The sequence below is a fragment of the Bombus vancouverensis genome, chromosome 5 (assembly GCF_051014615.1).
Source record: "Bombus vancouverensis nearcticus chromosome 5, iyBomVanc1_principal, whole genome shotgun sequence".
Classification (NCBI taxonomy): domain Eukaryota; kingdom Metazoa; phylum Arthropoda; class Insecta; order Hymenoptera; family Apidae; genus Bombus; species Bombus vancouverensis.
Window position 1 is genome coordinate 846,222 of NC_134915.1, and position 14,608 is coordinate 860,829.

The window sequence follows — 14,608 nt, forward strand, 5'->3', positions numbered from 1 at the left end:
GGTAGCAGCCAAATAAGTGCAAATACGCATGATACAAAAATACTTTGATAATTGGAAAATTAAATTCGTTCTATTCTCGAAAAAGACAATAGATAGCGGAAATACCGAGAAATTATTGGCTACAAGGTGACATTTCATCGATAACAATATGCCGTAATTTGAAAACGTTTCGAATAATGAAATTACACGCTCTGTTTCCCGATTGACGATCAGTGGATAAACGAACAACAACGACGTTTGTTTGCCAACGATGTAGCGAATTTGGCAGCTATGATTAAACAGTTTAATGCACGTACGTACAAACAACTCTGTTCTGAAAAATGGAATAATAGTAATAATCAACACAGTAGCAGTAATCGGAAATGTACTGCACGAGTAACGGAAGAATATATTATAACCTGTTAAGCAAAAACTTGTCTAATAAATAATCTATATGATAAATAAATATAAGTAATAATAAATAATAAATGAATATCTAAATCAATATGGAATTATACAGAGTCAGTATGGATTAACCATTTGAACGCTTTAACGCGTTGGTCGCCGCGTCACCCATATCTATGTGACGGGTATACTTCCGTGGGGGCCCCGTCACAAAGTATGGGTGACGCTCTTCTCGTTCGAGTTAATTGAATATAGGATATTATATATAGAATATACAACATAAAAATATCAAAAACACATTATACCCTACTTTTTATTAATTTATATTCTGGATAAAATATTACGTTATGCTACATCGCGTGGTATTTGTTAAAACGTTCCAAACACATTTGGGCTGATTTTCGGCACTTCGAACGATAGTCGTAGACTTCGTCATCGCTACTCTCCTCGCTTTCAAATATATTTTCACGCTGTTTACTGAACATTTTGAGGATGAAAAAATCACCGATGTACGTCTCACGAGTTTGCTTCTCGACTAAATGAAAGATCCTAGATATCTGCCATGAGATCCCTCGGAATACTCTAGCTGGAAAGCTCATCGCTTTCTCCATTTCAAAACTAAATAATCTTTTCTTTGCGATGAATCGAAGGCGATAAACAATGAATGCCCGCTTGTCGCTCTATTTACGTTCTGCGTACCGGCGGTCGGATTTGGGCCCCCCAAGAAGCTTAGCCGAATCACGCTGGGCGACCAACGTGTTAATCGCAGTTTTGCGACCAAGTTTTTCAGGACAGAAAAAAAATAAAAAAAAATACATTAAAAAAAAAGCTCCGCTCCCCAGAGGCTTAAACCCAAAAACTGCATCATACAACAAAAAATGTAAAGCGCCGACACATAATACAGTATGGCTACGTCGTATCGCCGTGTATCGGTACCTTTGCCTAACATACCATTACAAAAATTCATGTTTATTGTGAATAATGTACTTAAAATCTGTATTTTCTGGACTCAGTAAACTCCTTTGTAAAACGTGTTAATCGCAGAAAAAGTTTTGCAGCTTTCAGTCGCTAATACGACAGCTTGTATCAATTTTGTCATATTTGCTCTCCCCTGTCTCTCGAAAAACTAGTACGATTTTTAATTATGTTTCGCGCCTCATTCTCGCATCTCCTTCTTACCGCCTAGATGTCGCGACCTTTAGAGCGAGCAAAAAGATTGCTGTCTTACGCGTTCGTCATTCCCTTTTGTTCGTGTCCCTAGGTGTAGCACGTGCATAGAATGAGATTACGGGTTACAGTTTCAGCAAAGTTCTCGAACAAGGCGGTGCGAAAGCAGCGTAAACGGCTAGAAAGCGCAAAGGACAGCAGGCAAAACTGCAGAACTGAAAAGATGAAGAACGGAAGTAAGGGAAAGGGGCGAGAGAAAGTTGATTTGTTGGAAGAAGCGGTGAACGGAGAAACACGTGGCCTGGCAAAGAAGAGCGGAGCTCAGAGTGGAGCGAAAAATTGACCAGCCAGTGGTCGGAGGAACGCGAATGAGCCGAAGGGGGTATATTGGAATAGCAAACCGGGTTTAGTTTAGAAATTTCATTATAAATCTAAAGAGTTTACACGAGTGGTAAGACGCACAAAGGTTTCACTAACGCGTTTCCACCGATGGTAACACGAAATGGCGAGCTAAACTAGAAGACAGTGGCGAATATTAAATAAGATGAAAGAAAACTGTTGTCCTCGTGAACAGGCGAATGTTTTGATAGTTAAAAGAAAAAACGACGATCCGAATAAGGCGAGGTTCGAAGATCCCTGACATCTCGATCCACTGCTCGCTTACCCCTTCCCGTTCCATTTAGTTCGACGAAACTCGGGCCCAATCGGTAGACATCGACGCGCGCTAAACAGACCGGACTGATGCAAAAAAACAGTCCGCGAGCTCGGCTTGTTATGTTTACGTTTGGCTCAAGTTTCTGGTCGCGAGTCAGACTCGCCGATATTAATGTTTGGGCCAAAATCTTCATCGCGAGTCTGACTCGCGATATTCATGTTTAGGCTAAAATCTTACGTTAAAGTACGGGAAGGAATTAATGTCGTTAAGTTAAGCAGGAATTATTGGCTACGTGTAAGAATTTTTAGACGCGATCGAGTGCCGAGATTAAGGGCATTTTGAGTGAAAATGCGAGTAAGAGGAGACAACTGCGTGGCAAATGTCCAACGATCAGCCTCGACGCCCTTGGACTCCTTACCTAATTAATCTATCGATGTTCGAGGAAGAAAGCACAGATGAAACAATGTCGCTGACAGATGCGGCAAAATTGGTGGTAGAAATTATGCTACGTATAGTTGGACCGAGACAAGGAAGGCGTTCATTGTAGCAGGATTATCGGGAGAGTTTGAAGGTCTCGCGTTTTCTTTTCCTGTCACCAAACAGCAATAGATGAATCTTTCTTCGGTTCGGATTTTCAGACGAAAATAAACGAAACGGAGACGACTGAAAGAATTACGGAGAAGATCGAGAAACCGAATCAGTTGAATTCTAAATATCGTTTATTCCAGGAGTGTGTAAAGGAGAAATCAAGCAGACCCATCGAATGTTTCCGGATCGCATTTTCCTCAGGCCCACGCGTCAAATTCACCCACCCATCCTACAGGCTGAGGATCAGACAAAGTTCAGACAGCATACTACGAGCAAACTTCGCGTTCAAAGACTATTCAAACGAGTGGAAAGAGATGACTGCAGGATAATTTGGATTAAATTGTATTACTGGCTATGCGATTAACTTTCGCCAGACACTGAGACAAGATGAACCTAAGTTCAATGGCACGACAGAAACAATATAAAGGAGCAGTTATGGGATTCTCGATATGTAGCAGCAGGCTCACGAATGAAAGAACAGGAGGAACGAAAACGATAGGTGGTAACTGTAAAAGTAAAAATCTTGAACTTGGAAACTTATCAACAAGTCCTTGGCAATTAATAGCGAAAAAATGAACACGTAACGCACAAGGCACCTATAGGATGAAATAGAACAAACACCGCGATTAATTGGGTAAATATACAAAATTAACGATCGGTTAGGCAGAAGACCCGCCATACTCGCTATACTCAAACTTCGATTCTACAAATACACGAAAGATATAACGATATGACGATAATAATAAAATATAGTAACGAAAACACACGAATAGCTGTATATGACATTTTTAACATAATTTAACGCGTACATTCATCCCTCGTACGTATGGACGTACACGTTCACCAACCATCCTGCATAGAGCAAAAGTAGCAGTACCGTACCGTTAGCAATATCCGCCATAGACATCACACGTCACAGCCTTGCGTATACAACTTACAACTACTAGATTTATCGCACATCCGCTCACGCAAACAAAATTATAAGTACGACAATGGCAAGAAAATTATTGTAGCGACGAATAGGCATAAATTTGGCGTGTCTCGTTCATGCCGATTGAAGCTAGAAATAAGATCCTCTGCACAGAAAATTGTAGTCGTAACAGTAACGATTCGATTACATAGAGCGATTTGGTTTCGATTATGTGTCGCACTCTAAGACGGTTTCGCGAATGAATTTTCCACGAAGATAAATAACGAGAGAGTGACAATAAAATAACAAATACATATCACGTAAAACATAGCTCCCCTTGTGAACTTATCCGCCTGCAAGTTCGAATATTGTACGTAGAGAGTAGAGAACGTTTACTTAAAAAGACAAAGTCGACTGTATCGAGCGAAGAAGCATCGGGCGATTCTGGCTACGGGCAACCACTTTGGCTTCGAGTACCACTGTTGGCGTCGGCGTCGGCATCTCGCCGCCCGCCCCTGGCACAATTTTCCTTTCTGCCTGGACGCTTACTTACAATTACTCCTGAAATTCAATAACGAACAACGAATAAAGATACGAATTTATTCGTGACTAACGACTAATCTTCCGTCGAATAAACCTTGCCACGTTATTCGTTGTTGAAATAAAACTCTGGTTGCTGGATGCGAAACAGAAAAAAGGCATCGGTCGTTTCCACTCGTCCAAGAAATTTAGCAAACATACTGCATCTTTGCTTGGAAAGCGACACAACTCGAAAAAGTATATTTTCCGAAAGAAACGAAAAACTGCTTCTAAACGCAAATCGAATTTACGAATCAATTTATTATTCCATATATTATATATTATAATACAGGGTGGTTGGTAACTGGTGGTACAAGCGCAAAGGGGGCGATTCTATGCGAAAAAAGAAGTCGAAAATATAGAATAAAAATTTTTCGTTCCAGGCTTTGTTTTCGAGAAAATCGACTTTGAATTTTGGCTCGGTACGCGTGCACTTTATCGCGTCTCGTTATAACGGATCTCACTGTGGATCGTTGTCTCGATGGAAAAATTAAAAAGAAATTTTTATTCTATATTTTCGACTTCTTTTTTCGCCTAGAATCACCCCCTTTGCGCTTGTACCACCAGTTACCAACCACCCTGTATATGGACAGGAGGAACAACGCTCGTGATACAGGCGTCTTTTCTTTCGCTTTAAGTTGCTGGACCTTAACCTTGGAGGACCACCCTTCTTCTAGTTAGGACTACTTTCTATTGGTCAAATTACGAAGATTACCATAATTGGTCGAGTAACGTCTTTGTAACGTTTTCACAGCGATAACTGCGAAAATCGCGTTTCCTCAGCTGTGTCGCTTTCCTCGCAACGGTGCGATATCTTGCAGCAATCGCGGAGGGGAAAAATATAACGACACGTTAGATACCATCGCGTATTTGATATATTCAGGACGACGAACAGGCAAACAAGACAACAAAACTAACAATTGGAAGCTAACACCAGGGAACGTAACAAAGTTATTCGCTATGTCACATACAATGCAAAAAATTATTTAAATACTTTCGTAAAAAAGCATTCTATAGAAATATATTCCCCAAACACGATTAATCGAACATCCCAGTGGTCGATTAGCGGAATTAGGATCGGCCACGCAGCACTCACTCGTTTATATCTACCGACCAACCATGAGTCTCCTAGCTGCGAACAATGCAAAGTATCGTTCTTTGTCAAAAATATTACACCGCGGTAGCAAAACTACGACCACGAGAGAGAAACCACTAAACTGTCTAATGATACAACCGAGTTGGTGCATTCTAGCCAGAATCTGTCGGATTTTCTTCGATTCGCGACATCTACAAATTGTGTCTGAAATTACACACCGTTAGCCGCGCTGCGTTGCTAGCGAAGCTCCGCTGTTGAAATAAATAAATAAAAATAAATCACATTTGCACGTGAAATCAGATTCAAGAGTCGAATATCCCAATGCTTGAGGCTATAGAACGATAAAACAAGGCTTTACCAAACGATCGTTACCGCTGAAGCGTATGCGATAGTTACCAGTGACGTCGGTCGAGTGTGACATACCAATTTTCATGAAACTTTACCAACACACAATATATAGCACACAATAATAGAGAAAAATGTTCCAATCGCCTGCAGTTATTACTAGAGGTAGAGCAATGCTGTAAACGAACAGTAAATGAATAAACTAAAAATACGGATGAGTCAAAACGTACACGATACGATGAATACAATGATAGCACGGAGTGAGTGTAGGCCGGTTGGTTTATACGGCGTCCAAATCCAAATCCAATCGCGAGAAAGAAAAATCTAACGAGCCCACGATAGTCGTCACCGATCAAGTCACTGTTCTCTTCGATGGTTAGAACGGGTTTCCACTACATTTCCATAGCCTACCGTTTACCTATTACCCTTCCTTCAGATAAACGAAGAAAGTTCGAAAAAGCAAGTTCAATACCTTTACGTTTTATACTGTGTCGTACGTTTAACGAAGAATTCAGTGGAGATTTACAAGAAATCGCCGTAAGTATGCCTGCGAAAGCAGAAACTTGGAATTTCTCAGATTTAAAAGCATCTTTATATATTTCTTTTTCTATCGTGTAATATTATCGTTACCTTTAATAAGATCCATATAACACGTATGAAACATAAATAATTAACATTTTTATATGTTAATTACATATCACGTGTACGACAATCTGAAACATTTGCTGAATTACGAGAGCAAGAGAAATATTTCAAATCAACGTCTGGTCTAAAAGATCTGCCATATTGAAAACAAAATAACGGTGGGTAGCATCGCTTACAAAGAGTTAGTCGTATAATACATCCATAAGTGACCTTCACACGCAAAACAGTTGCTCGCACTAATATTCCCACCATTATCCTCGTACTTGTGGCTTCGTATTAGAAGGGACGATTTAGGTATCGTGTTACTTGTTCTACGAATATACGAACGACCTGTCGTACGTTGAGAGTGCAAAATAATTTCTTTCTAATAATATGTATTATAAATTATCTTATTTTCTTACGTTTTACAATGAAATTTCTTAGAAATTCTAAGAAACAATTGCAATTGCGAAATATATTATATTTCGTATAGTTATTTAATATAATTAGCGCGAAAAGAAAGAGACATCGACATTTTCATAATACGCCGAGAAATGCGTAACGCGTAACGAAATGGCAACACTGTAATACTATAATACCATAGTTCTGATAAAAGACAACTTGCAATTTCTATCATACGGCAACGAGTAAAATTTATCGTGAAATTGCACAAATATTAGTATTAATCGTGACAAATATCGTTAGAAGATATAAAGGAAAAGAACGCGTCGAGTTTAAGACACAAAGAAGATAAAAGATCTATTCCTAGCGAGAAATTGTTTACGTATTTTCAATATGTACATTTACAGTAAATAATTGTACAGTAATAATTCTCGTAGAATAAGCAACACGATATTTATAAATAATATCTGAATAAAGCTGTTGTAGTCCGGTGCATCTGTTCGGCATGTTTCCTTTGACGAATTTCATCTTGTAAGAGTTACAAGTGAATTAAACGAATTGCTTAAAAATTACAAATTTTTCTCGAATCGTGTAACCTTAGCTATCGGATATAAAAAGTCCGGGCAGATATACGACGAAATGTGCTAACCGGGGGGCAGAGTCAAGTGCACGGATATCTAATAATTTCCGAAACCAATTTTGGCCATATTTGCTTCCTTCCCTCCTGCTTCCATCCTATTTGCTTTTTTATACGAAATCTCTCTCGAAAACTATGTGCGATATGGAAAAATATGTTATACGTTATATGTTAATACGACGTCAACTAATATCTCGCTAGTTTGGAAACGCGCTGGACCGAATGTCAGCTAGAAAAATATGTACACAGGAGGTTTCAAAGGCATCGCAAGATCAAATATACAAGATTATAGCACGTCTACCTCGGTATCGAGCAAACCGTTGGTCCGAAACATTTTTTCATATCGTTCGTGTTTTTCGAGATACTTCAGTGGCCCGAGACAGACTAAACACGCTGTATATCAAGAAGCTCAGCTATTAAATAATATTTTATATTATTGTATATAATATTATTTAATTATATTATTATATTACCATACTAATTAATATACTATATTATATTAATTATTATATTACTATATTATATATAATATATATTATTATAATATTATTATATATAATTATATGAATAATATTTTATTAAATAGTTTACGATTATTGCTTGAAATAACGTTAGCGGTCCTTGTGTCAGTTTAGAAGAACCAACTTCATCTCATGTACAATTTAGAAGTTGAGCAGCCCGAAAACAAACAGTTTGCAAAATAGATGTTATTTCTGCGTGTCACGATGTTTCATTAGCAGAGCTGTAGCAATGATAAACAGGAAAATCATCGCAGATCGTTTCGATTTAATTACATCCTGTCAGATATAAGCAAGTGGCCGGATACTTTTCAATGATGCTGTATTTCTGCCACTAATGATAAATAATTATATCTTGCGATTTTTATAGAAGAGAAAACACAACGTTGTCGAATTGTTCAACTAGGCTGTGTCACAACTTTATCGACTATATTGTTGATATAAATATATATACGATGAGTCTCTTCATCAAAAGTATATATATACACATGTATACACTCTTTAAACATAATAAATCGTAATAAGAATGTTAGCTCCGTGAACGAAGAAAAAAGAAGAAAACAAAGATATAGAATAGAGCGTTACAAATATTACATACACCTGTTATATACAGATATAACAGATATGAAATCACAAAAATATGAAGTAATATCTTGTAGATACTACGTAAGCGTCAATAACGTGCTGTCTCCTTGTAGTTGGAAAAATTAAACGTTACGTCGATGTAATTCTGTTCCAATATCTTTTCCAGTTAAACAGTGTAATTTATTTAATTGCTTCTTTAGGAATACATGCTAATAATAATTGCATCGATATACAAGTAGAATAATCTTCTGATAAGTGCGTTTTCAGTTTCTTTGATAAGCTTGTAACAAAAAACTCGACGGATGTACGTAGACTTTCGTGATTGACCATATAAATTGTAATATATAGAAGGTACGTCGTACTTCCATTATGTGAAACATAATAAATAACAAAAATGTGTTTGCCGAATGCTCGTCTAACAAATACACAAGCGCGAAAATACAGACGTCTAAACAACTCGTATTACTCGCTATATCTATAATTAAATATTAAATATAACGTAGTAATGATGAAAAAATAAGTTAATTAAGTTACAAAGTGTTTGAAACATTGCATACGTAGAATACATTTGCAAACAAATATACTCAGTGTTAGTGTTGATCAAACGTAATCAGGTACATATAAATTAATATATGTACATATTTAATTCTATTCGTAGTATTTAGACTATATTACTTTCAAATATATATATCGTGTATAAAAGGTGAAAAAAAGATAAAAGAATCTTAAAAACAATATAAAATGTTAAATTTCTAAGTTTAAGTTATAAGCACGGTAATTTAATTTTTAAGTTAATTTTCTTACAGTATATTCGTTTTTCAATATTTGATGAAAGTAACATTTTGTCTCTAATCTATAGTGGAATTAAAAATACATAAAGTTAACGTATATATACACATATGTATGTGCATATGCGTACAATGAATGTACAGCGTACCTCATTCACACACTTATCATTCTTCTATATTTGTTAATAAGTTGTTGGAAATTATCAAAAGATTAAAAGTGTTTCGGACAACATCTATTTGAAATATACATACAACTTCCCTGAATGACCGTCTCATACGCATACATTCTTTCTTATTACTCATAATGTAAAATAATAAAGCAAAAATGAAAAAATGCAGTGGCAGTTGATATCAGAGTGTCTAATGCCAAAAATATACGTATGTAGTTATTAAAGTAGTATTCTATAATATTGTAACGTTCTTGTCGATACGCGTGCACGTGGTCTTGCGGCCCAAGAAAACCATCGATACTATTGTATACGTGTGTACCTAATACATACATACGCACATATACAAGTTACCTACACGGTAGACAGTACGAGTGAAATATCAATGTAAATACGTTTCGTAATTCGAGTCGGTTGTCATTCGGCAATATACCGTAACCGTACCGAAACTACATTCAGTTTACCGAAAAATTACATAATATAATGAAATCTTGGACTTAAAATATTATAACCGACAAGATCGAAAATGTCATCGTTCCGCAATAAAGAATCTTTTAACAGCAAGATATGACATCTTTATCTAATTATACTACTATACTGCTATGTTTTTAGTAAATGACTATATAGGATACAAAAGACATTGTTGATCTTATAAAGCACAAGTACGAGTTTATAAAGCACAAGTACGAAACCGCTAAATCTCTCGCATAATTAAAAAATTGTTTTACATCGAGTTAGCTCGTCAAGTCGTGATTAACAGGAAAAAGAATTTTTGAATGAACAAATGGTTGTAGCGGTCATTTTCTGGGATCGATCGAAATGCTTGTTTCGCTGGAATCGAGACACTGGCCTCTATGGAAAATCTTTTCGACTCTACATACGTATATTTTAGGCGTTCTCAAGCCGGCAAAAACTCTCGGCTTGTTTGAAGCTGAACGATCGTTACCGGCAACAAGGAAGAAAAGGGGTAAAAGCGTGTATACAAGCACCGTCAATAGTTGACTAATGTATGGTGACTAGTTAACCAGTATCTCACCTGAAAGTCGCAGTGGATAATTTCGGCGTCGTCTAGAAGTCGAATAGTGGCGCGATGCACCACCGTAACGTCACTTTTACTACCAAATTTCAACATTTCTGCCCTCAAGTCGCCACCCGAATTATCCCCCCGACCCTCATCGTCTCCTGCCCCACAGCACCACACACTGCCAGCTAATTACTTTCGATTCACGTTATTCTTGCCGTAAATGGTTATAACTGTCGCTGACACGCGACTTTTCAGTAATTTTTTCGTCAAGTCGATATAACGCACGGTGACACTACTCAACGAACGACACATAATCGTAGTAGAATAGCAAACTTTCTGTCAACCGGTCCCGTCTTCTGACCTACTGTTGCAATGATGCCATGTTTTCAACTCACGTAACAAACCCAATGTTGCCGTTCGGAAATACACCAATTGCGTAATACGATTGGTCCATAGCTAGACTATGGCGGGAATTTAAAACGTCAAATCACGAATAACCGGCGTTTGCGTTCTTTTAACTACGTTTATAAATAGAACAAATTATCCAACGCGTGTTAACGAATATACTATTCTTTTTTATTTGCATTTAATCTTTGAATAAAATAAAATATAGCTTATCTTTGTCGATGAACCTGTTCCACCATTATTAAAAATGATTAATAGTTGTTAATTGGACATTACATATAGTTAATAGTCCTGTTAACTAGTGCGTAATGTACGTCTTATTCTAATAAAACTCGTAAATAGTAAAAAATATTAACTGTTGGTGTGAACCATTCGCACTTAATGCGGTACTGATTTTTGTGAGGGAAAAAAGAGAAAATAAGTGCATTTAGTGACATTTAAGATATTCGATATCTGTATAGCATTAACTATAAAACAATTTCATTTCTACCAGAATATACCAACATTGAGTAAAACAATTCATTTTTTCCATAATCGTGTTCTGATTGTCGAATATCGTTCTTATCGAAACGTTGCTTGTGTACAAAGTTACAGTGGCTGCCCATAGAGGGCACTAAAGGATGAATGACTTGTGTATTAAAGTAGTAAATCGAAATATGGTGGGGGTAAACTAGGGGCATTGAACAAAGGTTGACTGCGTTGGTCGAGGATTCGGCGGCGCATTCACGACTTAAACATGGCAGCGGCTACCAGCGTTGTCGTACTCGACAGAGGCAACAATACCACCTGCACGATCAATTTACACGGTGTGTGCGCGCGTGCAGATTGCTACAAATCATTAGATTTACGAGTTGACTATCGAGTTGTATTAAAATCTTCTTGACATAACGTGTAACAATACAAGCATATACGACACACATACCGACATACACACACGACACGCGCGACCCACACACACGACACACATACACAAACACGCACACACGACACATACACACACTTGTCGAATCATCTTTACGCCGAAAGGCAATATTCCACATCATCATGAGGTGTTGCTAAAAAAATTTCGACAGAAACTGATCGCGTAGGAACACAGTTTGAAAGAACGTGCCGTAAGATATATTGGCAATGTAACGCTCCCAGATCTGTGTCGTATTCTTATATTTTGTTCAAGAGGAAGACAAAGTGTGTGCGCGCCTTTACTCAAGCCTAACCTCCAGTTTTTGTGCTGTTTTCATACGTGTATCGTGTATCCACTAATTTATACATGTCTACGTTGTTATTAAATGTTTGCAGTCCAATTACAAGTTTAACGTGCCATTGCAATCAATTTTGCCGTGTATTTTCATACATTAAATGCATTTCGACATTTCTTTTAAAGTGGCCGTTTATTCGCGGCATCGTCATTGTAAACACACCGTGCGTTTTCCTCAAATTTTTGAATATGAATGACATTTAGCTAAATGACAAACGTACACTTCAATTCTATTCGAACTAACAGTAGAAAGTTTATTATTTTCGTGAACGACAGCAAAGAAGATGTTAAATTAAGATTTTGATCGAAATTTTTCATTTTGCAGGAGCTACTGTGGTATCCTGGAGAGTAAATAATCAAGAACAACTGTTTGTCAGGTAAGATCATCGTTTCTGTGTACTATTTATGTCAATAGAAGTAGCTTGCTGTTACGATTGACACGTACAATGGAACGCGCGAGCGACCTTACCGTATTTATATAATTAATAAAATGTAAATTTACATATCTACAAACGATTACTCATTCTCTTTTATGTATATATTTCCATAGGACATTTGTCCTATCAGACTGTTTTGCAACAAATGACAATATTCATTGTTCTTTTGATAAGTTTACGTCGATACTATATATAATGGATATCTAACGTCCTTTTGACGTTACAGTTTATGTAATGAAAATTGAATAATTTTTAATGCAAAATATTGATTACAAGTGAATTACAAGTATAACAATAATTTATAATTTATCTAATTAAAGAGATGTATAAAGTTATTGGGTAGTACCAGATATTCTTTTTTAAAAAATTCAGAATTTTACGTACATATCATCGAGGAACATTGAATTTTATTATAGATGTTACAGAGAATTATGATACGTTAATATAGTGACTCGTTTTGGCACCGTTAAATTTCCCATAGATGCATAAAAATCGACACTCTACTTATTAGACAAGACAAACACATACATCTTATGAAACACAAATATTATAAAAATATTAACGTTCTTGGCGGAAGAGCAGATGTACCGTGGTATTTTTTTCTCTAATTAAAGACAACAGTAACCTTTTTTAAATTTAATCAATCTTTGAAACGAATCTGTCTCGAAACTTTCCTTTCTCTGACTATTTAGAAGAATTTTATAGGTTAACTTTATAAATCTTCCCAATAATAGGGTTGGGTTGTGTCAAAATTGAACAACTGATACAAGGGCGAATAAAAGACAGATTAAAATTGATACATTACGGATCTTTTGTAACTTTTGCATTAAAAAGCGTAGTTTTATTCTTCTTATTTTATGAACTTATAACATATATAATATGTAATATAAGCTATATGTAAAGTATACGTTCCATTTTATGTAAAATCTTTAAGAAAGCTTAGATCCGCAAAATGCTAGCAAAATATCGACGTTTCTTCTACAGTGCTTATTAAAATCACTTAATTTTTAATATTTTTAATATTTTCGATGATTAATATATTATATTAATATTTCGACAATTTTTAATATTTTCCGTTTATTATATAATATATACGTGCATATAATACGTACAAAAGTGTATATCGTAATAATTTTTAAACATTTTAAAGTAAAACGGAATGAAAACGTTACGTGACGGAACAAAGTGTGTAGAAACTTGTAAAGTTGCAAATTAATTTGACGAGGTTCGTCGATATTATGAATACGCTGTATATCGTCAAGTTGGCGAAAATACCGTGCAGCTTTTAGCTCGTTTAAACAGGACAATCCTTGTCAAAGCGATGATTATTGGGAAAAATGATGTAACTAGACGACAGAAAAATCTACAAAGTATGATTCATTGGGTTCTTAAAACCCACTTACTTGCGACGGACAGGCATGGCGATAGAAACTATATCGTTTAAAAAGAAATAGATTGTAACCGTTCCTTAGTTTGTTAAAAATACTGAGAAAATATATTGTTTCGACGGAGGAAGATAAAATATTGACGTTAATGTTCTTGCAACATTCATTTTATACGTGCTATGAAAAACTTAGGAAACTTATTTATGGAAAACACAGAAAATTAAACCGTTTTGTCCAACTAAATTGTAATAGACGAGAAGCAGATAACATACATGTGTTTGTGGGTAGAGTCATCGTATTAGGCATGACACACGTTGCAATAGAACGGACAAGTATTTTTAGTTAATCAAAGGCGCGTGACAAATTTCGTTCGTCTATGTATATGCATCGTTACCGTATAACCTTTCAATGCGCACACCAGTTACACGAGTAAGGTTTTAACGAGTGGGAGAAATATTATCGAAGGAAAATAGCGCGAGTATAGTAGAAACGACAGCATGCAAGACATGCGTGCACACCTGCTGTGAAAGAGCCGCTTAAAAGCGCGGTGCCCGTGACGATCGCTTTAAAAGCAGCAGTCCGAGAGCAGACGATGAAAAAACTGACGAAGCGAAGGCAAGGGCGCTCTGGACCAGTAGGTATATACCTTTTACACGA

At 36.4% G+C, this 14,608-nt stretch overlaps 2 protein-coding genes across 8 annotated transcripts in view; one reads left to right on the forward strand and one right to left on the reverse strand.

Annotated features, from left to right (window-relative positions):
• Frmd5 (FERM domain containing) overlaps positions 1 to 10,843 on the reverse strand; it is a 68,222-nt gene extending 57,379 nt beyond the window's left edge. For 3 of the 5 annotated variants that reach the window (XM_033333430.2, XM_033333429.2, XM_033333427.2), the window contains exon 1: positions 10,482 to 10,842. In XM_033333430.2, the coding sequence (XP_033189321.1) occupies positions 10,482 to 10,577 (96 nt within the window). In that variant the 5' untranslated portion in view covers positions 10,578 to 10,842. Of the gene's footprint in view, positions 1 to 10,481 lie in introns of all 5 variants that reach the window. The other 2 variants (XM_033333432.2, XM_033333431.2) reach the window with 1 other exon arrangement.
• Positions 10,844 to 11,521: 678 nt separating this feature from the next.
• LOC117156448 (uncharacterized) overlaps positions 11,522 to 14,608 on the forward strand; it is a 38,985-nt gene continuing 35,898 nt past the window's right edge. For all 3 annotated transcript variants that reach the window (XM_033333489.2, XM_033333487.2, XM_033333488.2), the window contains exons 1-2: positions 11,522 to 11,680; positions 12,455 to 12,506. In XM_033333489.2, the coding sequence (XP_033189380.1) occupies positions 11,611 to 11,680; positions 12,455 to 12,506 (122 nt within the window). In that variant the 5' untranslated portion in view covers positions 11,522 to 11,610. The remainder of the gene's footprint in view (positions 11,681 to 12,454; positions 12,507 to 14,608) is intronic.